We start from the raw sequence: 25,517 nt of genomic DNA on the forward strand, positions 1-25,517 counted from the left end.
ATATGCAGGATATTGCACCTTGCTCCAAGCGTCCTATGAGAAGCTTGGCCTCAAGAGGGCTGTGCTCAGGGAGTGTAGTGAAGTTTTGAAATTACATACGTGATCGCTAGAACTTGCGTTTTAGGTCCTGGAATGATTCTAAGTTTCCTCCATGCCAGATATCTCCCAGGGTTGTGATTTCAATTCAGTCCCATTTTTCAAAGCCCTCCAAACGAGCAGTGTGAGGTAGTCATTGACCATCCCAAGAGGGGTTAGTTGTGTGAGTGTCTTGTCCAATTTCGTAAAGCAAGAATTGTCCATTTACCACATCTATTAGAAACACAATTGTGCCTTCTACCTTAGAATACGTGGTCTGCTCACTACACAAATAGAAAGACTACCACAGACACAAAATAAGCATCATTAACATGCCCTCCCAGTCAAGTCTCTAACAAATATAAATCCTCTGTACATTTGTCCATTCCTACAAATTAAATTCTAATGCGTGGGGAAGAATAGAGGGACTAATCTCTGAATCGCCCCCAAACTTCAGGTTATTTAGAGTTCAGTTGATTGAGTTCCCAGAAGCCCAATGCAATTTATTGGCGTGTTCAGTTTCACACTTAGATTTTTTTTAAGACTACAAAAAAGCTTTTTATTTTTAGTAAAACGGTTAAGGAATTTTTTATCACAACTGTGCTATATTTTGATGCTTTAGGCATTTCGCCAGTTTTTGCTTAGAAAGTCTAAGTAATTTTATCATGGTTGCTGCCATTTTCCATTTCAACATTTAGTTACATTTAGTTGATATGTTTTTTATTAGATAGTTCCAGTAATTTATTCAGGTTGCTTTCTTTTTTTACTCCATAATGTTTTTAAACTTTTCTTATTAGCGATTTATTTTTTGCTGAGCAGGTCCATTGCCATGGTCACATATAACCACAAATCACAGTTACACAATTGCAGTACAACCATTAATAACCCAAAAAAATACATCAAATGTTACAGTAACTCTGTGTGCACTTCATCTCTGGTTCCAGAAAGCCCTACAGATTCGACCCTTCCCTCCCCATCTCTCAGTCTCAATCCTTTCTCCTCTAATGCTATACATTTTCTATCATCAGTCTCCAATCATTGACACAACCGAACTCCCAGTGACATAGGCCCTAGCTCCATATCTTACAGTCCCCCTCTACACCTCGGAGTACCCACAATATTGGGTCATTAACCCCCACTCCCCATTGTCCTCTAACTACTGCCTCTGCGTGTCAGCACGTTTAGTATCACTAAATATACACTGTTTGATAAGCACATCAAGTCTCTCGACAAGCTCATACATTGTTTCACCAACTTGTCTCGCTTGATTAAAAATATACCTTTCATAATCAAAATCTGTTATCGGATTGAACTTGGCTCCTAATGTTTCATTGATTTGATGGTACAAGATTGTCCCAGTCTGTGAGATTTTATTTCTCACTTCTTTTACTCCATCACCAGCAATATATTTTAAATATTTAATGATCTTTCTCATCATTTACTATTTCCAGAGCATCTATGAAGTCATCGAAGGCCTCAATCCATGTGGTCCATTTGGTGCCAAAATTCAGCTTTTTTGAAGCATCGACTGGCGGTGGTGGTTTCAAGAAGGCAGCTGCGTCATACTTCTCACTCCCGCCAACAGCCAATGAAAAACTTCAGAATCCTGAAGGCCTTATAGGCATCTCCAGGAACTGTACCTTCTGCATGCACAACCTCCGTGCATGCACTTGGGTTGTTTCACCCAATCTTGAGGTCTTACAGCACTTTCCGTAAACGAATCTCGCACCTGGTTATCATTACCTTGAGCGCGTGCTTAGTACGTGGTGGTAGCTGCCATCTGGATTTTTTGCTTTGTATTGATGATGGCTCTGTGATAATCTGTGGTACAGGATCTCTTCTTTCAGTCTTACCAAAGAATTTCTGGTGTGCTTTCAAGGACACTCCTCTGCAGGACCTTCAACTTCTTTGAGGGCTATATATGGGCTGAAGTGGGGCTTCGAATCCACACACAGAAACTTAGAACTGCTTCTCATCGAAGAGGCACACGTGGCACACAAAAGCAGTTTGCTGTAGCATAGCATTGCAAACCTTCAGGACATCGGTCTTGTTTATTTGGGGCACAAATCCCGCACTTGTTGCCCATTGTAGCATCCTCCCCAGCTGGGGAGCAAGCAAAATGAACACGCCAGTCAAAGAGCTTGTAACAGACATCTTGATTCACCCATTCAACTGAACTTCTCAATTTCTCCTAACCATACCTTGACACCTCCCCAAACGATTACACAATTCTCTCATTGAGTTCCCCCCAAAATCGCAGGGTCCTGGCGCACATAGTCTTAAGACACTACATTGGACTCTCAATAAGTGCACCAACAGGAAACGTAGCTATTTACATCTACTAATACTCAGTCCTGCAACGCCCTAAAATCCTCCAACTGTGCCTGAAGGAGCTGCATCGTATCGGAGGGCTGTGGGAAATAAAATAAGATAGTATCTGCATATAGGGAGATCAGGTGAGTGGGGTCCCCCACCCTGATACCAAGGGCCCACCTCTCACTATGAAGCCTCACCACCAGAGGCTCCAGCGCCAAAGCAAAATGGCGAGGGGACATTGGGCAGCCCCAACATGTATCCCCATCTAACTCTGCACTCTGGCCACAAGAGCTGTGTACAGCAGCCTCGCCAAGTAGACGAAACGGGGCTCAAACCCCATCCTGTGGAGTACCTGCATTAAGTAGGTCCGTTAGAGTATCGAAAGCCTTGGTAATATCCCCTCCAGCAACCCAACAAGTTCTGGCCAGCCCTGCTGTTTCCTGCGGCAGACATACACACCACACAGATCCGGGACTGCCCTCTGGTGTGTAGGCACTCCTTCAGCCACAATAGCCACACCGACTCTCGGGGGCACCTCCACGTCCCTCTGCTACACCACTGGACTCTGCAGGCGATTTGACCAGCCACGTGGCCTTTGAGCCGGAAGAGCCGCCCCACCATTGACAGGTCTCAGAGCTTTACAGGAAAGATATCACAGGGTAAGGGTATATAACCGGAGTTCAGTCAACCCGGTTCACCGACATTTCAGTGTGTGTACAGGAAGATTACAGAGGATTAGAGACTAGGGCACCGAAGCTCGGGCTCAGAGCATCTGAGTGGCCATCTTGCCAGGCCACGCCCGTTTCTACTCCATCATTAAGTCGAAGTTTGCACTAAATTTAGATCAATATTTGTATGGACCAGAATATCTATAGCCCATGGACTAATTTGCTTTATTATTGACTAGGTTGCATCAGGACTCTAGTTTCTCTTAAACCAATTGCCTGAAAATGATTTTCTTACTCTCTGCTTTATTGGGAGTATAGATTCGGTCTCTGATAGAGGCAAGATGCAAGTAGCCCCAGAGTGACAAGTATGATGTACATAGTGTTAGTACACAGGTCTTAAATCATGTAAGCATGCAGTTCTTACCATGTAGGCGTGGCTCAGGGGGTGCGATATATACGAGGAAGACAGAATTCCGTGCTCCAAATCCAAATATGCCATTGGCAGCATCACTGGATCGGCTGCAGTACCAGTTTGGAGAAGCACCCAAAAGTTTATCAACATGCGACATCTTTTCTGTGAAGAACATTCAGGAAAGAAAAACAAAATGTTACTGAGGAATCTGCAAGAATCAGACTGATTAATACAAAATCCCTCAGCCGTCCCTCGAACTCTGGGTATTTTACAACATAGGTGTAACTGTAGTCAGGCACTCAATCCGAGTAGGCTGGGATTCCAGATTCATCTGGTAATTCCCTTTACTGACAGCACTAAAAAATACAAGTCAGATTGTATTTTCAGTAACAGAAATATGGTCAAATTCCCAGATGCGAAACGCAGAGTTACCATGGGAATCTAGTGTGTTACCTTTGATCCCCCAGTAATTCACCCTTTCTACAGACACGTTTAGGGTATTACTTGAAATACTGCGATATTCAAGCATTCTGGAATTAAAGATAGCCATGTTACAGATAATTCATGTTGCAGTAATACCACATCGGTAGTCTGGACCTCAGTTGTCCAATAAATGTCTACCTATCTATACAGGGGAGCAGCTACTTAACAAGGTCAAAGGTATCACAAACAAATATACATTGGGTAAATAGAAAAACAGCATGAGCTGGTGCAAAATAGATATAGTAATGAAAAGGAAGAGGTGACTTTCTGTGTCATTCTAAGGAGTCAGCCTTTAAATCAGGTATTGCTGGATATAACAAGCATTTGCAATGCAATAGGTCTCGCATTTACGCAAGTATGAGCTATTGACATTGCAAATAACAATGCCTTTTAATTATGTTTTCGTTTTTACAACATAAATAAAAGGCCTTGTCATTTACAATGCCAATAGCTTAAACTCGCGTAAATGCGAGACCTATTGCATTGCAAATCCTTGTTTGTAAGTTATGTATGATTGCAATAAAAATAAAAGATTTTTTTTTAGAAATCACACCAGTTTCCAGGGCCAGACCGATTGGCGTTGCCAATGCTTGATTTAAAATGTAATTGGTCTTCAAAATCACCTTGAATTTTAAGAACATTGTTTGAAATGTAAAAGGAGAAAAGAATATTTAACTAAATAATGGAAACATAATACATAACATGAAGATATCAAGCGCTAACAGAATCAACTGCCTGATCTAAGGAAAAAAATGACAGCATGTATAATTTAATATTTTTTTATTTGCAAGCGGTTTCCTTCCTCTTCTTAAATTGTTTTGTGGCTTTATAAGTGAAATATCTGCATTAGACAGTGCTTATCAGTTTTCATTCCTTCTAAAATACACAGTATATATTTTAGAGTACAAAGAACATGGCAATTGACCTCAAAAGCAGGTTTATGAAGATAAAATGTACCGCGCTAGTGAAATGGCTATGTCTCTATAACGAGATGAAACAAGCACTGGCGGCAAAGCCACTAGATCTTGACTCTGGGACTTCTTGGATTGTCAATGGTTTTGGCCATGCTGTGAAGCATGGCAAAAAAAAGGAATACAAAATAGCTTATGATGCAACTGCAACGTTGTTTGTAGGCATGTGCATCACACACGCATGGTCCTATAAATTATGCCGACACCTTTTGTCTTATTTAACGCTCCGGTTTCATGCATTGATGGGATTTTCCTTTTTGCACTGTTGGTACTGCTTGTATATACATCTCTTTTCATATACTGATAGGATGTTGAACGAGCATTTTAGTCATTTACTATCATATAACTGGTTAGGATTTTGACTTACCGACAATTTACCCCTTGTGTTATATCTACCGTGCTTTGGACTCACAATAGTTATTTCTTATTCAGTGCCTTAGGTCCTACACATTGTGTCTTTTCAAAATGCTGAAAGTCACAAGCAGAAAGCATTTTCTAATTCCTGGGTTCATGTGGATACGCTACTTCCAGTGAGTTGCCCTTGATCATTTATAGGAGTTCGGATACCATACAACGCACAACAGACCACACTATTAGACAGTCGTCCGATATGCTTAATGGTTCATTTTACCATATTGAACGTTTCAGTTTACTTAGGCATGTATCATATTGACCTATCCTTATGTTTAGCAAAAGTCAACTTGTATTACTTGTACCATTAAAACTCATTTAACTATTACAGTTCAATACTTATTATGCTTAATTTATTATCCAATTAGCTTCTGTAATTTATGATTAATGGTATGTGAAATGTGGATGCTCTGTAATTTCCACACCATGGATCTGGTTCACTCGTGGTGTCCCAGGTTTAACAATTCCCTTTGACCCACATCTGTTCTTTACACATTGGTTACATGGAAATTCTACACTGCACGGTTAGACTCCCCTGTGGAGGACTAACTGTGTAAAATACATTACTATTTGATATCCGCTCTCTTTCCATTTGGTACCTTAGAGGTACATTTCGCCACATACTATTTCATGATGCAGTACTCCGTTTACATGTTTCAGCACGTGGATCATCAGTGTTAAGCAGTTAGGGATCTATTCTATACATTTGGAAACTGTATATAACTAACTCTGAGTTCATGCAACCTCTTCCTGAACCGGATTAAGTCAATGGATACCTACTCTTTTTGAGCAGCTGGAAACAAAAACTTTTGACTGTATGAAACATTTGATATGCATCAGATTCTGGACCAAAAGGATACTGGACCAAGCTAACAACTGACAAGAATGCCCGAGGATTAATATTCATGATTTTGGACTGGCCTGCGAGTTCAATTTGAGAAAAGTTATGTAATGTTCAATTCATACTGAAGACCAGTCAGTGACCTGGTGTTCCTCCCTCTGCACACAGCAAACTGCTTTATATGGAAAGGGAAATAAATGTAATTGACATGTATGGGATAAAAGTGTTAAAGATGTGTGCTGCCTTTTTCTCTTGCCACCCCATTTGTATATTGGGGTCATTTTCTCACAGCAAGGGAACATGTGGCATCATGTTGCACACAAAGGCACATTCAACAGGGCAGTGAATGTGTGCCACCTTCACTGAGGAATAACATACAAAATTCAGTAGCACAAAAAATAATTATGTTAGATCTAGATATAAGTCAAATCAAGTCAAATTTTATTGTATAAAATTATTAAAAATTATTACAAAATACATTTTGTGATAAGTTAAAAAACACATGTTTAGCTATTACTTGTATTAAAGACTATTGGCCATTTGAGGAATAAAATGACATATATTTCAGTTTGTTGCTATGATTCCCTGTTCGGCTTGCTGTAGGAGGGATTGTACCTTCATCATATATTTTACCCCCCTGCAAGCCAACATAGGGGATGATCCATCTAGCCATCGAATTACTGCTTGCCTACATGTCCGAATGTTCAGTTTATTAAAAATGTCCTTTAAAAGCCGTCTCCTCAATTCTTTAAGCACCGGGCAGACACATAATAAGTGAGTTAGTGATTCATTTTGATATCCACACAGACGACAGTGACAGTCACTATAACAATTTTGCCAGGATGGTAACAAGTCCTTAGAAAATTGTAGGCCTAATCGGTGTTTTATATATCTGTGTTTTAGGAACCTATTAAAGTGACTTTCCAAATACGTCTGTGGCTTTATCCCGGAATATGAATTTATCACGGTCCACCCATGTCGTCGTTTTGCGGTACTTATTTTATCTTCCAGATAGGATTCCCTTTTGACCGTGTTATTTGTGATTTTGTCAAAAGTATTCCTATCTGGCATTAACTCCCACGTTTCTTCAAGTCCTAAATGAATCAAGGATTGGGTCAAAAAGTCTCCCCAACTGTTTGGCACATGTTGTGTCCGCTGGGTAGCGATTTCTTCCCAACACAGTTTGTCCAGTGATCCTTTTTCTGATGTACGTATTTTATGGCAGAGTTTCACAAAAGTTCCCATGCAGCGAAACTTCTGGTTCAGCAGGCCAAATTCCAGACGAACCTGCGCCGGTGCTGCCGATTTTGGGAGGTTTAGGGCTGCTTTATATATCTTTGTTTGTAAGCTGTTTAACAGCCCTGCTTCTTTGCCACACCAAGTGACCAATGCATATGACAGGGTGGGTAGGGATTGTGCTTTCATTACTTCCAGCAGATGTCTATAGTTTGGGCAGCTTAGTTTTTTTTGCAATTGTCGGTATGCGTAGATCAAAGACTGTGTTTTTGCTTTTAGATCTGTTTTATGTTCTTTGTTCATTTGTCCTCGCCCCAGTTTCAGACCTAGGTACTTATATGAGGTTTCCTCCTTTATTTGGGTGCCATTTACGTACCATTTAAAGGTTGACTGTTTTGGACCCACAATGCGGACCACTTTGGTTTTATCTTTATTTAATTCCAAGTATTCATGTTCCAAATAAGTTACTAAGTTGTTAATCATCCTTTGCAGGCCTATTGGCGTTTGACTCAGAACAACAATGTCATCCGCATACTGCAGGAAAGGGATTGGGATTTTTGACAAATAGGGTGGATGGCCTTCCCGGACCTCCATGTGACTGACGATGTCTGACATATATAGGTTGAATAAACTTGGTGCCAATACACAGCCTTGTTTCAGACCCTGTTGTGTTGTAATTTCGGCCGTGATGCTGCAACCATCTCCCAATTTAACTCGAGCCCAGGTGTTACTGTACAAGCTTATAATTGCCTCCAGCAATTTCTTCGGGAGGCCCCATGATCTTAATTTTCCCCATAGTCGGGCTCTGTTCACTCTGTCGAAGGCTGCTCGCAGGTCTATAAAACAAGCGTACAGTTTTGTCTTTCTTTTTTCTGCTTTATCTTTTAACAAAGACAGGGTTATCAGGTTTGTTAATGTACCGGTTCTTAGCCGGAAACCCGTTTGAAACATCGGTATTATATTCGTGTGTTCCATCCAGTCTTGAAGGTGTGATAATAAGCACGACCCATATAATTTTGCCTCCACGTCTGTCAGTGAAATCAGCCTGTAATTCCCAGGCTCATTGTGGTCACCTTGTTTAAAGATGGGATGAATTATGCTCCCATTCCAGGATCTGGGCAGTATTTTCTGGTTGTAAATTGTATTAAAAAGTGGTGTTAAATAGTCTGCCCAGAATTCAGGCGAGTATTTAAAGATGGAATTTGGAAGCCCATTGGGACCCGGTGCCCCCTCTTTTTTCAGGCGATTTATTATTGTTTTTAGTTGGTCTGTTGTTACCAGGGTTTCTGGAAATGTGTCTACTAATTTCTCTGATTTACTAGTGAGAGTGAATTCAGGTTTCCAATTTTCAAAACCCGCAGTTATCTTCTGAGTTTCTTCTGGAGATCTGTTTCCTGTTCTTAAGATACTATCTACATGTTCGGAGTTTCTAGTGCAAGTTTCACAGTCTGGTATACATTGTCTGTTTTGACCATCTGCCCCATCAATGAACATATTTTTGACATGTTGGATCCACTTACATTCTCCAATGCCTGCCTCCTGTGATAAGGAGTAACCCTTTGTCAATTTATTGATGATACCCCAAAATGTTCGGGCGTTTTTGTGTTTCCCAGCAATTAGTAATTTAGTCCAAATTTCATTTTGGTATGATGTTTTTGCGTTACTCAGCATGGTCTTGTATCTTTTCCGCATGGCTTTCAGTTTCAACTTGTCTGGTTTCATTCCACTTTTTATATTTAATACCTGCTTCCGGACTTCTCATGCGATTTTCCTTTTTTCCTCTCTCAAGGTAATATTATACCAGGGCTTTTTTCCACTGCTGATTCGTTTCGCGTTATGATTTTTGATTGGGGGGCACCTTGTTACGACTTCACATAGGTATTCCCATGTTTTTATTGGGTTTTCTTTTTCTGCTGGTCTTAGTCTGAGCAGTTCTTTTTTGAATTTATCCATTGTTGGTTTTATTTCCTTTCCTCCCCATTTCAGTTTACGCAGATTGAATTTTTCAGTATACTGATTGATGTTGTTTTGTTTTTCCGTCTTAGTAACCACCATTTTTATTTTGGTAATTAGTGGAAGGTGATCGCTTTCCACACGTTGTCCTATTGAAAATGAGCTCACTTTCGATATTAAATTTTTGCTCATTATTGTGAAGTCTATTGTTGACTTCCGGTTGCCGCTTACGAAAGTTACAGGTATGCCATTGTCCCCATTGTCGTTTTTATTCACGATAAAAAGGTCCAATTCACCGAGAGCTCGGATTATTTTCTCATCTTTGGTTAAATTGCTATTAAAATCCCCAGAGATTATCATGGAATATGACCCATGGGCGTTTTGCAGTGCCTTGATCAAAGTTAGTAATGTTATCAATTTTTCGTTTTTCTTTTTCTTTTCAGGGTGTACATAAACGTTGATCACTAGTAGATTATGAATACATGGACCCTGGTCCTGCTTCTCCGTAAGTTTTATTACTTGTATCCACTTTGCCCCAGTGTCTACTTCTTCTGCTTGCCATCTGTAGTGCTGGGCGATGTAGGTTGACAAGCCTCCTCTCGGATGACCAAATTTTGATAATTTTTCAGCGAGGACGTGAAATTCAATATAACCCGGGATGGAAGTTTGATGTAGGTTCCAGGTTTCTTGTAGCAATATTAGATCGTGCTGTTCCAAGAAATTTATGGTTTCTTGGTCATGCCCCATGCTATTAAAACCATGAACATTCCAGGAGCAGAGATTGATCATAAATGGGTTTGTATCAGTTAAATCATTTTGAATACAAACTGTTATCTGTAACGTTGATTTTCTATTTTCTTTTAAATGTTTAAGTTTGCTAGGTACACTTATTGCTCAAAGCCGATGCCACCCAGGACCAGTCAGTAGTTTGTTCCTGGGCTACTCCTTGCACCCCTGCCTTTTCTTGACTTTTTGAGTTTTGTAATATTTTTTGCGGGGTTACTGAGCATGCTCCCTTTAGACATGTTTTTTGTGTATTCACCTCTTCCATTTTCCTTTTGCTTGTAGTTATGTTTTTTAAAAGTGGGAATGGGTATTTTTTCTGTTCTTCCCGCCTTAATCTTATGCCCTAAGCTTCAAAGGACGGGCTCATAGCAAGTATTCTATCAACTATGTCCTTAGACGACCAGATGGTTAAAGACTCTTCTACTTCTGGTTTGTTTTTTGTGTATTTAAATTCTACAGACAGAAGGTTTTGGGATGTAATGTCGTCCAGTTCTGGTATTTCTCCCAGCAGCCGCATTATATTACCTCTATTCAAGAAGTCTTGACCCCCTGTTGTCTGGTAATCTGGTTTAAATACCAGTTTGTCTTCTGTTATTTGAGAATTCCATTTAGCTTCTTCTGATTTTGAGTCTTGTGTTTTTTCTCCATTTATGATTATTCTTCTCCCTTGACTCAAGGTATTTATTATTATTTTTTCATTGAAATCGGCTGTTCTTATTGGGAGAGTAATGGGTTCGTTAGTGCTATCTGAATTTTGTTTATAATCCATGTTGTTTATTTGATCTGTGATTTTATCATTATTTCTATTCTTGAGTGTCTGAGTACACACTACTTTTTTTTTTATTTGATCAATACTGCAAGTTCGTCCTTCTTCGTTTGAATGAATTTTTATTGATGTTCTTAAATTTCCTTTTTCCTCTACACTTTGACGATTGCCTCTGATTGGCTTTGTTTATTACATTTTGTATGTTGTCCGCATTGATTGCGGCATTTTGATGTCTCATTCCTTGATTTAAAGATTTGGCCTCAGGTATTTGCATATCATCTATCTGGTTAATCGTTACTATCCGATTTACACAGGGTTCTTGCACTAAAACCCTTCCGTCAACCTCGTCTTGAGAATTATCTATATCCTGAGCTCCTGTTGGTTTTTTTTTTCAAACGTTTACTCCATTGCATTCGTTTTGATTTTGTATCGGTAGGACTTATTGGTGATTCTATATTCTGGATATTCCCATTCATTACACTTGACTGGGCTGGTTGGTCTGGGGACTTGACTGTATGCTCAGAGATGGTTACTTCAGAAGCTGGTTTCTTTTTCTTAGAGGAGGTATGAAGAAAGATGGGGTACATATGAGTGTCTGTTGTAGGTTGGAATTTAAGTTGTATCCTTCCTTTTCTAGCGCGCTTTCTTTGTCTTTTTGTTAGTTTGACTTTAGTTTGAATTGTTACATTTCGTGCCTCCTCTATTTGACTTGCGCCATTGTCGGACTTTTCTTTACTTGTCTTACTTGGCTGTTCCTCTACGTAGCTGTTTTTGTTAGGATCAATTTCTATCTGTTGACTCCTGCTTTCTACTTCCAAATTTATTTCCTTAGTATGACTCGTGGATATGATGTTTTGTTTTATATCCACTGAAGATTGGACCACCTTTAGGATGTCATTTAGTATGATCGGTAAATTTGACATATTGTCCACTAATTTGCCGCATATGCAGCTTGGCTTGATGATCTGTGTATGGAGTCCCTTTTCGACCCTCCCTAGAAGCAGGGTTGCCATGTGGTCCAGCCGGGTGTTTATACCTGAAATGTGACCCGCAATAAGATTTATTAGGTCGATTTGGACATCCATTTTATCTGACTGGAAATTCAATGCTTTAATTGCTTGATCTAAAGTATTTAATAATGTTTTACCCCATGTGGCCTTTTCATCTTTTCTGGACGGTATTTCCAATACCTCTGACTCTTCGTCCGACTCACTCATAGATGATATTGTAATTGGAGATTCTGGGTTTCGGTTGTTATTAGATCTTCCTCTAGTTTTATTTTGGCCTTTTTGCAATGGGGTGGATTCCAGTCTTCCGTTACTACTGTGACCGTTTTCCTGGTCTCCTTGTCGTCCATAACTAGTTTGTAGACCTTGGCTGATCTTTGAGTATGCTTCTAACTGGGATTGATTGTTATTTTCTCTTCCTGTGTGTCTGTCAAAGCTTATATCATCCGGTAGGGAGAGAGAGGTTAGCCATGAATTGTCCTGTGGGGCAGTATACTTTGCCCCCAAATTATTCTCCCTTATCGTTTCTATCACCTCTCCTTTATCTATGATCTTTATTTCCTCGATTTTTTCACGAAGTTGGGAGTCGTTCCTATTTATTTGGGCTATTACTACAAGGGACTCGCAAGGGCCAATATTACTGTTTTGCTTTGCAGGGGGCCTGGATGTTTGTAGCTGGTCTATTTGATTGTTTATTGGACTATTCTCATTATGAGTACTTTGCGATTCTTTTTTTTCTACCTTTTTTTCTACCTTCTTGGTGATAGATCGATCCTGCGTATTCTCTTTTGCGCATGGTACCGGTATAATTGGGCTAGGTTGGAGGTCTTGTTCCTGCGTTGGTCCATAGATGGTCGCCATGGGGTCTTTTAGGTAAAAGAATTTTTTGATCCCAATGTTACTTTGGTCTGGGCTTGGAACTGCTAGTTCAGGTGCCGACACTAGTCTCTCTCTTTGTTGTACTATCCTCTTCCTTTTTCTACTTGCCTTTTGTGCGCCCTGGTAAGTATCTTTCACGTTCTTTTTTGACCTGATACTTATATTAAGCCGCACTTTTCCAGATCTCATTCTTTCCAATTTTATTAAGGTCCTTCCGGCCACCTATACCACCTCTGCTCCACTTTTCCTACTCCACCTCCACCCCCAAATCCCCTCCCAAGCCTGTCTGCCCCCCTGTGAGTAGGAACAGCTGCCGTCAGGGAGGGTAGCGAGGTGTGGTAGTGATTACGATGTGTAACGTTTTGGTGGGTTGTTTACTGGTGTAAAAAAAAAAAAAAAAAAAAAAAAGGCTCTTGGGAAAGTCAGTGGGAGGACAGCGTGGCTAACTCCTGACCACAAGAAAGACACAAAAAGAACCCCCCTGTCTAGTGTCCAATGCCCTGAAGGCTGCTCTGCTTGCCTCAGTTCGATTCAGTCCGTGGTTCGATCCCTAGCGCCTCTGCAATCAGGACCCTTTTGGCTAGGGAGGCAGTTTATTAGCAGTAGCCCCACGCTAGCTGACAAGAAAGGGCTGTGAGGGGCTATTGGCAGAGCCCGTGAAAGCAACTACTTGCAAGCGGGGCACTCAAGGGAGACATGTGAGCAAAATCCGACCTAGTCAGACCCGCCTATGTCAAACCCCCAGGCTCTTACTTAGCGGCCGCGTCTATCGGCGGCCGCGTTCGCGTCTTTGCCCCACCCTCAGCCTCACCTCCTTTATGGATGCCGGTTCTGACGCCTGTGCAGCTGCAAGAAAGGGCGGCGGCCGCTCAGGAGTATGGAAATCTCCCCCGAGCAGAAAGCGCCTGCCGAAAGGACCACTGCCAGCTACCTTCCAACCACCTCGGCTGTAGCTCGGCTCGGCTGCGGTCGCGGCTTTTTCGGCTTTTTCGTCCTTTCACTTTTTCCCGGCGGCTTTGCTTTGCCGACCCGCTCTGCTGATCCGCTGATCCGCTGATCCGCCGCTCCGTTGATTCCCGTTGATTCCCGCTGACTTCCTTACTCCTCCTCTTCCTCCAAGATCCAGGCCGCAGGTCTAGATATAAGTGGAGGAATGTGTGTATATACCTTTAGACCTCTTTTTCTAACAAAAGACAAATCTTCCATTTCATTGGGTGATCCTGTTTCGCTGCCATGTGAATGTCAATCACTTCCTTTTTCATTCTCATGCATACACTCTTTCTTTTCATGATCTCAGGGCAAAAAGCAGGAAACAAGTGAAAACAGAGCAACTCAAAGGAAACGTACTTGTTTCTTATTCCATTTCACAGGACTGCATAATGAAGGTCCTGTGACCCTAGTACCACCCACCATCACTGTAACTCCACCCTCATCATCTACTTTAAACTTATGGTGGGGAGAAGGCAAACTCCACCCGATACACGGACCTACTCATGTATTGTGTCATGGTAGAGAGGCAACAATATTTTTTTCAATCATCTTCTACACCACCACTGGAGAGACAGATCACAATTTCCAATAAAAGTATATTTGATCCCATTCTAGATATACACAATGTCAAGATGTTCACCACCATACAGTCTTTATAATCACTAGACTGCAGCAAAACTATTGTCACTGTGCTCTGCCACAATGGCAATTAACCAGTTTGCCACTCCAGCCCAGTAAACAAGTCTTCCACAGCTAGTACTCTCCAAGAAAATTTCTTCCTGGTTGATTTAATGGCCTGCACAAACTGCTCTCCGGCCTTCGATAATATTTGTGTGGAGTGGAGACAGTTGACAGATTTGAAGAGCATGTTCTCTCATTTAGAAAGTTAATGGGATCAGATAAGCTGACGCAGATTGTTCCATGTGCCTCTTCCTCATTGTGATCATTGACACTTCCCTTTGATTTCTTTCCAGTAGCAGTGGTATGGGATCGAAAAATCATAAAAATGTTACTAGACCAACAGGTTTCGTAACTTTAATAATCTACTTGACCTAACTAATGTACTTGACCCGTGAACTGGTCTGAAATTGTGTGATCCTAGGCAAACATTTTGCCTTTTGGAGCCGCCTTTTTCTTTATTATCACATAAGGGAGCACCTTCAAATATGCAAGTTCACTATATCTGCTGTAAAAAAACACTTTATGTACTAGACTAAATGTTTTCTCCATATATAAAAAGAATCTAGCCCATATATAAGGTACACATGATCACTGGCTTGCCTCTTAGTTCACTAATAGCAATGCCATCTGGGCAGGAGCAGTAATAATTCACAGTTCAAGTTTAAAAACTCACTTTTCATAAATATATTATCAGAGCATCATGTGGTAGTGCACTGACATTTACAGATAGCATATTTTCCATTGAAATGGCCACATAACGTTCCTACTAATATGTAGTTTTACTGATAATAGCGCATAAACAATATTTAGGAATTGGGTTTCAGCAAAAATATTTAAAATTTGCACATCACCAACTAAAGTGTTCTCATTTGTTTTGATTCTATAAACATTTTTTTCACCACGAAATTACAAAAATGGGTCTTCCTAACAAGTGAAATATATTCAAAATGTTTGAACAGTTCACTTAGCCTTTTCAGTGTTGTTAGAAAAAAAACTGACATCTCACAGCCTTTCATTTAACATGTTTTGCGCACTTCAGTTGAAACACAGTTCACTTTACGAAACCCTCTAACTTTATTCACAGAAAGAAAACTAAATGTAGGAAGACAAACTGACTTTTGACCTCTGTCTCAGAAACTCAGCAAATATGACAAGATACAAATGCCTTTAAATCTTCTTATCTTGTCATATTTGCTCTGCTTTCAGAGACAGAGGTCAAAAGTCAGTTGGTCTTCCTACATTTACTTTTTATTCTGTGACTGAAGTTAAGAGGATTTTCAAATCACCAGAAAGGGCAAGTAGTCCCTAAAAATAGCTCATCCTGAATAAATCTTGCTCGACAATGCGAGGGGATTTTTCGAGCCGGTTATATAGCACTACTCAGCACAGCCAATATTCCTCAGGGAATGGGGGGAAACTCAGGCTCTTGACTCCCACTCTCACCCACCAACTACGTTCGACCAACCACGCCCTCGCCGCCGTTCCACGCATCCGGAGAGCCACCATGGGAGGAAAATCCTTCTCCTACCTGGCAGCCAAGACCTGGAATTCCCTCCCCATCCACCTCCGTCTTACCCAAGACGACCTCTCCTTCAGGAAGCAACTCAAGACCTGGCTGTTCGAGCAGTAGCGGACCCCAAGCCCACAGCGCCTTGAGCGCGCTATACAAATTTCTTGATCGATTGATTGATTGACTGCTGCCACAGTGAAGTGACACAGCCTGCAGCCCTGCTAAGTACAATCCTTTAGGTGTTAGACTAATGCATTTTAATATGGTGGTCTACATCACTGCATTAAAATGCATTATCTCGCATTTTCAGCACCTTCACCGGTGAGCCTGGGTAAATTAAAGGCAGGTAGTATAAAGTTGTGGTGAATGAGTTGCCGCGGTCGCACTGCACTGTGGCACGGTTCGAAACTCACACTGTGAAACAGTGTCAATGTCGGGCAGGCAGGGAGGACTGGGGTGAAGAGCCGTGGTGGGCTGCAGTGAATGGCAGAGGCCAGAATATGCACTGCAGTAGCCAGGCGGCTGTGGCAGGACTGTCAGGAGCATGCCATGATGATCTGCATACTGGCAGGCTTGGAGGACTGGGACAGAGCTGTGGCGGGGCTAGCAGCCGGCTCTATGTCCTCACACAGCCGTGCGCTGTGTCAGGGGCAGCTCTCACTGTCCAGTCAGGAGTGTGTCAGTCATCTGCACACTGACCAATGAGAAGAGATGCATTAGCAGCTCGATTGCACTGCAGTCAGCGTACTGTGGTGCAGCTACTGAGACAGATCCTGCACACACAGTTAATTTGCAACTTTGAAGGCCATGGCTGCTACATACTTACTTATACAATGATGCAATGCTGCAGCCTGGGGGCTGCACTGAATCAATTCACCACTCAGCACGGAGGCCTCACATGACGCATCATAGCGGTGAGTCCCACATAAATAAACACATTTTCCGATGCAGCATAACTGCAGGGTCTACTATACGGCGTAACTGTGGGTCTCCTATACGGCATAACTGCAGGGTTGACAGCAGCTTTGTTTTTTCTTGCTGCGCCACCAGAGTGGCACCTCATGTCCACCTGGTGCGATCCGGCCGCGTTGGCAGTGCTGGTCAGGTGTTAAATGGTGGCGTGGGACTAGAACCAGCCAGGATGATTTTTACAAGTCCTGCCGGCCCCCAGGAAGACATTGTGAAACCCTGGCAGGGTCAGAATCATCTCAACTTGTTTCCCGTCACAGTGAGCGATATCTTCAAAAGACACAGCGTGGTATGAGAAGCCATGTCACGGAAAGCTCACTAACTGCATCTTCTACTGCTCAGAACATTTGCCTTTTCTGCCTCATTCTGAGTGCCGAGGTCTACAGACTGCCCCACTGACTCAAGCAGAGCACCGTCTGTGAGCAGCACCCAGCAGTGAAGCTGTAAGCAGTGTGAGTTCCCAACTGCGGCTTAAAAACTACAAGTATAGCGTTGGCCTGAGGCAGGATTTTCCCAGCAAAAAGTGGCCTGTTACACTGTGAAGCAAGCACTAGAGTCAGTGACGTTCGTGTTTAGGGAGACATCACTTAAGATACTGATTACAGTGAGAAAAGGAGCTGGACTGCAGATCTAAGAGCAATAAGGTGTTCCATAGCCAAACATGGTCCGGCAATTTAGCACTGTTCATGCAATGTGTCCATGGTTCTGCAACCAGCTGCAGTGATCACACGTGTATAATCAAGTAGGATGTGATTTAGATCGTGGGTATACAATCGTTTTACAGTAGGATCAGCTTGCAAAGGGCAGTAGGACAGTACCTTTTTAATGCAGGTGTGTTGCAGCAGTTTCTGGTTCTTTTATAGCTTGTCCTTGATCAAATGAGTGCACTTCATTATGTCTATCTCTTTCCAAGGACTTAATTGCTTAACTTTGCTTGTAAAAAAAAGTTTCACTCCAAGTGTCACACATTTAGTGGTTAAATGTCATTCATACGTACTCAAACCTTGAAAGCCTAACACATAATACCTCTGAAAACTTGGCAGATATGCAGTCTGTTTCTCATGTCAGCTAGTGTTCCCCCATTACTGGTGCTTTGCAGCAGTTGTAAGATCTTAGATTTTCTCGTTGATCAAATGGGTGTAAGTTCTGATATAAATATGTTTCCCCTGCCTTCATTGCTTGATTTTTGCTTGCGAGAAGATGTCAATAGTCATTGAATGTCACTCATAATTGCAATGAAATTATGGAAATGCCACACATAAGCATTCTGAAACTTTGGCAGCTATGCACAGCCACGAACTGTAAAATGTCCAAAGTACCCCCAAAGGGGTTGGGACTTCCTACATTCCAAAAATTTAGACGAGGAAAGCAGAAGAATGAAAAAAAAAAAAAAAAATGAATAAGAAAATAGGGAGAATGTATTTCTCCCATTGATATATATCGACAAAGAAGCAATTTCAGGTGGGAGACAGTAAAAATAAATCCTTTTTTGGCTTCAAAAATTGGGAGTCTCCTGCCTGGATCGGGGTTATTGGCATGTATGAGACTTTAGCTCTTCATGAAATAATTTGTCACTGGCACATTTGCTATCCCTTCAGCCTCTCTGTATGCAGGGGAACAGAACATTAGAAGGGCACAGAGGAGAATCGGCTATACCTCTACATTCTAGGTCATGCTAGAGCTGTGAGGTGTTCTGGGTGTGCTAACACCAACACTTCATTTGTTGTCTCTACATAATGCAATGGGGGGTGGAACTCACTCAATCAGCGCTTCCAACATTTTCCTGGGTCTTTGTTTCTGTACAGCTGCTCCATTCAGGTCAGAACATCATGGCACAGAGAGAATAACTTGCAACATGCAAATCACTAATCTGGATCAGCCAATGCGAGCGAAAATGAGGACCCAATAATGGGGACTTTGAGGCTTCATCACTATCTTGGAGAACTACAAACCTCGCCTCTAGAATATGAGCTTTTTTAAATTGCAGTACAGTACAATATACTGGTGTTCCCCGTCTTTTTCTTGATTCAATACTGATGTGTGCACTATGGTTCAGTTCCTAGACAAATACAAGATGCAACTTCAAATTTCCACTCATGAAACCCAAATCAACTTCTATATGATCGCATACCAAGATGCCTGAACCACATGTTCTTTTGGAGGCAATAGAGCTTGCTTTGCATAAACGTAGCCAAAAAGGAGATTACATCTTATGGAGGAGGAGTACATCTACTTCCAACCCAGCAAAAGTGAAGAATTTAGAAATGCTTTATGACTCTGAGCTTCTTTCGTTCCTCATTACAAAGTTACAAAGGACAAGAATCTAGAGCTTTCGTGGCTTTGGAAACTTATCCCACTCTCAAAGTCTAGCTGACAAGAGCCCTGTTGATGGCTCATCTTGATTACAGCAAGATCTACTCCGAACTCCCAAAGAAACTCACCAATAGCCTGCAAATGTTTCAAAACCAGCAGATAGAATTCCTGAATATATCAAAGATCGTACAAATATGACCCGAAATTCCTTAACTCTCCCCGTCGAGGAAAGAATGAAACGTGTGAGTCTCTGTGCTGCACACAAAGCAAACTGTGCTACGGGCACATGGTACTACCTACAAAAACGTTAACATCTCTATGGCTTTCGCAGGACAATACAATAAGACTACTGAACATGCGATCTCCCAAAAAACGTCTTCAATTATCAGAAATATGAGGGAAGGAGGTCAGAGATCCTTGGAGCTTGAGCTCCAAGGTTATGGAACATCCACACAATTACATGTGTTTCAGGAAAACTTTTAAAACTAATTTCGAAATTTGTCTCAATAGTGTTTTTTGTTGTTGATGTAATGACATCCATTAATAGAAGTGTGTATCACTGACCCTGCACGCAACCGACATATAGCCTTTCTAAATCTAACAATAATAAAATGCAAAAATTGAACACTGTAATTTTGGAAGGGGGGTGGCAGGAGACGTATAAAGAACAATACCAGTATTATCTTTTAAAATTATGTTTACCCTTATTCATTCAAAACAGTAATAATAAAATAATGACAACATTATTTTTTCAGAGTCCCTTTCATCAACACACCAATTTTCCTTTACACGTTATTTCAATTTTTAAATTATTTCTTGTCAAAAAGCAACACTTTTTTCCCTCAATTATACATATAAACTCCAAAGTGGGAAGTGGTCTAAAACAGTGATCTTACCCGTGGTCTGAATACCCTGGGCGTCAGTGAAGCCTGCTCAGGGGCATCTGCAACTGCTTGGAAAATTAAATAATAATAACACCTTAATAAGGGGACAATAAATAAAGAAGCAAAATGTATGATTGAAAATTTTAAACCATTTTGTAAATATTAAGGAGTTTGAAATTGGAGGATAAAATGTTAGTTTGTATCTTCAGGTTGATTCATGGGAGCAGTGTAAGTGCACCAAATAGAATACAGGATGTTAATATATTTGTGAATTACATAAAATATTTCATCATTTTGTACGTTTGTTTGGGGAATGCGTGTTTCTGTACTGTTTGTGTATTTTGTACGGTTCAAATAATCGAAAATGGTGATACAGGTGTCCCTGGGTTCCAGTAATAACTCAGCCAGGGTCCCCGGATTCTAACAATGATTCAGTGAGGGTCCCCGAATTCCAACAATGATTTAGTAGGGGTCCATAAAGGTAAAACGGTTAAGAACCACTGGCCTAAAAAACTACAGTCAACATGCAACAAGTATATTGCAGAACATGTAACGAGGACTGCTTCTTCAGGGTGCAGAATGTAAATGTGGGCTTGGTCACATCGCATGTTGCATTTTCTCATATGAGAAGAGAGGCCTAATTATTGAACAATTGAGGTGAGATGGTAATTGAAGGCTCATCCCTCATATCGAATCTTAAAAGTGTGTGTTGAACAGACGTGTGCCCAAGGATAATTAGTTGGAGACAGTAATATTAACAAGCATTTACAATGCAATGGTCTCGGCATCATTAAAGGTAGAGCTATTGGCATTGCTCATGACATTTCTTTTTTTTCTTTAAATCATAAATAAATGGCATTGTCATTTACATTGCCACTACTCTACACACTCACCACTCTGCGCACTCACCACTCTGCGCACTCACCACTCTGCGCACTCACCACTCTGCGCACTCACCACTCTGCGCACTCACCACTCTGCGCACTCACCACTCTGCGCTCTCACCACTCTGCGCTCTCACCACTCTGCGCTCTCACCACTCTGCGCTCTCACCACTCTGCGCTCTCACCACTCTGCGCTCTCACCACTCTGCGCTCTCACCACTCTGCGCTCTCACTACTCTGCGCACTCAACACTCTGCACTCAACACTCTGCACTCACACTCACACTCACACTCTGCACTGACACCTTCACATTGTGCACTCTGCGCACTCTGCACTCACACTCACCTTCTGCCTCACATATTGAGGAAGTGAGCGCCGTTCTACTGGGCAGACCTGGGGTCGGGCATGAGGGTCGCCAGGGGCGTGCACACGTGCACAGCAGTGCGCAGCCCCTGCCTGAGAGGACGAGGAGCCCCCGCGGTGTGGACCGGCCAGAGGCCCGATGCAGGCCGCAGTTGCAGCGACCTCATGGATGGCGGACGCTTCGGATCTGCAGGGTGCTCCCAGAGTCGAGGGATCTCATCCAGTTCTGCATTCTTATGCGAGAAGCCCCCGCGGTGGCAGCAGACGTCAGGAGTGGCGGCTGAGGCCACTGATGCGGTAAGTGGGGCTTAATTGTGGGGGGGAGGCGGCGGCGTGTGTGTGTGAGGGGGGAGGGGCGGCGGTGTGAGTGTGTGCGCCTGTGTGTGTATGCGGTGTGTATGCCCATTTGTGAGTGCCTTCGGCCTTCAGTAACGCTGTGTGTGTGCGCATGCGCGCAAAGCATGTCCACATACCCTAAGCGGCTTGTGCACCTGCCTGTCTCCCTTGGGAGGCATATTAACAACAATAGGTCTCGCTGCCGAGACCTAAAAAAAGGTGCCACTGATGATGCTCAGAAATAAAGGTACTTTGAATATAAGGAAGCATTATCTCATATTTTACACCCTGAAGTCGTTGTTATAGGAACATGCACTGCAGAACAAGTGCCAGCTGTAGTTTTTGGATCGCATAGCACTTTTGGAATACAAATGTATCATTGAGAGAAAAACAGTTTTACTGGAAATAAATTTGAAAATTGAAGAAACGTGTAAAAAAAAAAAACATGGTGTATTGAGTCAAAACACTCTAATCAAATAATTATATGTTATAGTTTAATTATACCTTTTGTATACATAAAAGTATTACAAAATATTTTAAAAAGAATAGACTGTCATGCTCATTTATACTATCACCCACAAATTACAGAATTTCATTTTTGGCTCTTATTTTGTAACGTTTGTTAACTTTTGCGATTTAATTATAATTGAATTTGACTCTCTGTGGGTTGTGGACAATAATATCGGATGGGGAGTCTCATCTTAGCTGATTTTACTCTAATTTCACTTCCGTTATTTCTGATCAAACCCCGGAGCTCTGAAGTAATATAAGGCAGTAGTGGACAGCGCTCTACCAAAAGTCTTAATAAAAAGACATACGTCTGGTGCTCAAGCATCAGTGCATGTGCCTTTATTCTGGAGGTTTGTGTACGGTTCCTGAACCAAGTGGAGTCACAGATGTATATATCCCTGATTTCCATTCGTCATTTGGGTCCGATTGTGGTTGTACCCTTCATTCACATGTAAATCTCGCATACATCCCACGAACGAAAAGTCCTATAAGCCTTGCACATGTGGATCTACTTGTAACTAGGATGCACCAAACGCTCCGACTGACCTGCCCCCTTCGCTGTGTGCCCGCTCTGGGATGCTCAAAAGATGCTGCCGAACCCCTGCTGCGTTTCGTCTGAAGCGCAGTCTCCACCCGTGAAGTTCCCTGCGCCTGTAACTGGACTGCAGAGCGCTATCTTCATTCACCACGAGTAACTATGCGGCTTACATGAAACTAGGCTCTCCTTGCACGAGCCTGGAGTGACAGCCAGCCCGCGTGTGGATGGGGCGGTCTTTTCCGGGTAGCCGAATAATCTTTTCCGGGCCGGATGTTTCTTTTTTTTTTTACCCAACCTATTGTAATTCATTTTTCGACTCCCTACCTGTCAATCACGGTACAATTACCGTGGTTTGCTTTCACTTGTTAAAGACCTTTTGAATCGAAACCAAGAAACGAGCAAATGCTTTTTAATCCTTGGTGTGCAATAAAACAAATACCTGTGTTTTTTTATTTGAATTTGGAGGCATTTCATTTCAACAAGGACTACTCGGAGAGATGCACTGTAAAACGTGCCACTGTCCTTACTCATAGCCGTCTCCCTCATAGATATATAGCCGGAGTACCCCAGGCAGGGCCCCATGTTAGAACACAAGGTTTAACCCTTTTTTTGTACACACGAGTATTATTCAGGACAGAAACCATCTCTCTTTTATACACTTTTTCAGTATTGACCTACGGCATTTGCCCATTCCAATATGGCGACCGGAGATGTTTTCCTGGGGGCGGGCCAGGCGGAGACAGGCATCCCGCACACCAGAGTCGAGAATGGCAGGATCACAGGGTAAGCGAGGGTCACAAAAACGAGAAACCTACAGTTTAGTAGCAGGGAGTACTCAGTGAGAAGCAGTTATTGTAACGAGAAAAGCTCACTTGTGATTTTGTGGGCAGCCCAGGAGCTTTTTGTTCATGCACAGGGCGGTCAAGGACACAAGTGGCACGAGGGGACCCGTCACAGAATTAGGAGGACACGTCTGAAATGGGTGACATTGACAGGCTTTGCAAAATGTAGCAGCATGTATATAGCGCTTGCTACTCCAATGTGGTTTTCTGTACCCTACCACTCATACATGGGGGCTTGTACGCTGTACCATTCGAGGTGTGTGAATGCTAAGGTGTTTTCTATGTTTTGTTACTATGTGGGGGAAAAAATGTTTCCGTGTCTTCCGTGGTGACTTTAGAGCTGTGGTTATTGAAATGGTATTTATATAGCGTTTACTACCCCAGATGAGGTGTCGAAGCACTTTTGGGCGAGTAGAACGCTATTTCGGAACTCGAAAAGGATTAGTGGTGAATTGATAGGGAAATATGAAATTATTTTGAGTGTTGGACGTCTGGGTCTGTTATTGTGATTGAAAACGGATAGTGAAGGGATAGAAGAGGGAAGGGTTTGCATTTATATAGTGCTAGGCACCCCTGATGAGGCATCAAAGTGCTATTTTGGTGAGTAGCACGCTTCTCCGGAACCCAAACAGGATTAGTGGTGAATTAGTATAGGGAAATATGAAATTAATTTGAGTGGTGGACGTATGAGTCTGTTAGTTGGAATGAAAAGCATACCAGAGATTTAGAAGAGGGAAGGGCCTAGAAAGTGTTTATTTGGAGATTCTAGCAGCAAGAGGCGGGTTTGGGTAAGTACAGGGGAGGGGGAAGAGAAGTGTGACCGGTTTAATTTCTAAAGCTCTGCTCCTGCTGCCTCTGCACATGCACTGCCCCGGTTTAATTTCTAAAGCTCTGCTCCTGCTGCCTCTGCACATGCACTGCCCTTTTGCTCCCTATGACTTTTGAAAGTGACATCCTGTAATTCTACGCCGTATTAGGGTGACCATCTGGCATGGAGGTAAATTCTGGGCAATGACTGTAAAAATTTAGGACAGACGGTAAAAATTCAGGACAAAAGATTAATTTAGTGATCGATCTGAGGAGATCACTATACCCCACTTATTCACCAAGATGCATATTTACTATGTTTTTTTTAGTTTTTTTTAAGGAAAGTATTTTTACTGAACAGAAAAAAGAAAACAGTTCCAGTCAGATACACAGCATATATCATGTCAGCATTTGAAATACAAAGTACAATATGCGGAGGGTACTGCTGTTTGCAGACCAGTAAGGTTTATACATCCTGAGCGGGTCAATATATCACCTCCAGAGTCGTTTTGTGCATTCATATCCTCACACATCTAGTCCCGTTATTCTTAAGCTCTGTACTTCTCCCAGGGGTTCCATATTTTTTCCCACTTCTTAAGGCATCCTCTGCTCCCATACACCACCCTCTAAGCAAGGCGACATCAGTCCATGTCGGTCATCCAGTCCGATAATTTGGGAGGCTGCGTGCACCCCACAGCCGTGTAATGTTGCGTTTATCTAGTATTAGCCAGTTTTGTGTGTGTGATGGCCATCTATCCTCCCCAGTGACGCCCAGTAAGAGCCAGCATACCTCTGGTTGTATGTGTATGCCCAACACCCCCGTCGACACACCAGCCACCCTGACCAATATCGCTGTATCACTGGACACTCCCATATAATGTGAAAGAACGTGCCGGGTAAACCACAACCCTTCGCGCATTGATCTGAGTCTGCACGCTCAATCCTATAAAAAAAAGTGTACAGGAGTAGTATGTTCTGTGCAAAATTCGTAACTGGATTAATCGAAATTTGCCCCGTATTGCTATTTCTCTAGGGGCTCTGCATTGCCTCCTGCCAATCATCGTCTACTATGTTTTATTTTGCACT

General features: G+C 42.1%; 2 protein-coding genes across 6 annotated transcripts in view; one reads left to right on the plus strand and one right to left on the minus strand.

Annotated features, from left to right (window-relative positions):
- The window catches only part of GEMIN5 (gem nuclear organelle associated protein 5), a 384,438-nt gene extending 361,421 nt beyond the window's left edge, over positions 1-23,017 (minus strand). The window contains exons 1-3 of one of the 3 annotated variants that reach the window (XM_078653694.1): positions 22,791-23,017; positions 20,164-20,219; positions 3,484-3,633 (exon numbers count right to left, since the gene is read on the minus strand). In XM_078653694.1, coding sequence (XP_078509820.1) covers positions 3,484-3,628 — 145 coding nt within the window. In that variant the 5' untranslated portion in view covers positions 3,629-3,633; positions 20,164-20,219; positions 22,791-23,017. The remainder of the gene's footprint in view (positions 1-3,483; positions 3,634-20,163; positions 20,220-22,790) is intronic. The other 2 variants (XM_078653695.1, XM_078653693.1) reach the window with 2 other exon arrangements.
- Positions 23,018-23,453: 436 nt separating this feature from the next.
- Positions 23,454-25,517, plus strand: part of MRPL22 (mitochondrial ribosomal protein L22) — a 71,802-nt gene continuing 69,738 nt past the window's right edge. The window contains exon 1 of one of the 3 annotated variants that reach the window (XM_078653697.1): positions 23,454-23,565. In XM_078653697.1, the coding sequence (XP_078509823.1) occupies positions 23,493-23,565 (73 nt within the window). In that variant the 5' untranslated portion in view covers positions 23,454-23,492. Of the gene's footprint in view, positions 23,566-23,742; positions 23,765-23,791; positions 23,881-25,517 lie in introns of those variants that run through there. The other 2 variants (XM_078653698.1, XM_078653699.1) reach the window with 2 other exon arrangements.

The sequence above is a fragment of the Lissotriton helveticus genome, chromosome 7, assembly GCF_964261635.1.
Source record: "Lissotriton helveticus chromosome 7, aLisHel1.1, whole genome shotgun sequence".
Classification (NCBI taxonomy): Eukaryota; Metazoa; Chordata; class Amphibia; order Caudata; family Salamandridae; genus Lissotriton; species Lissotriton helveticus.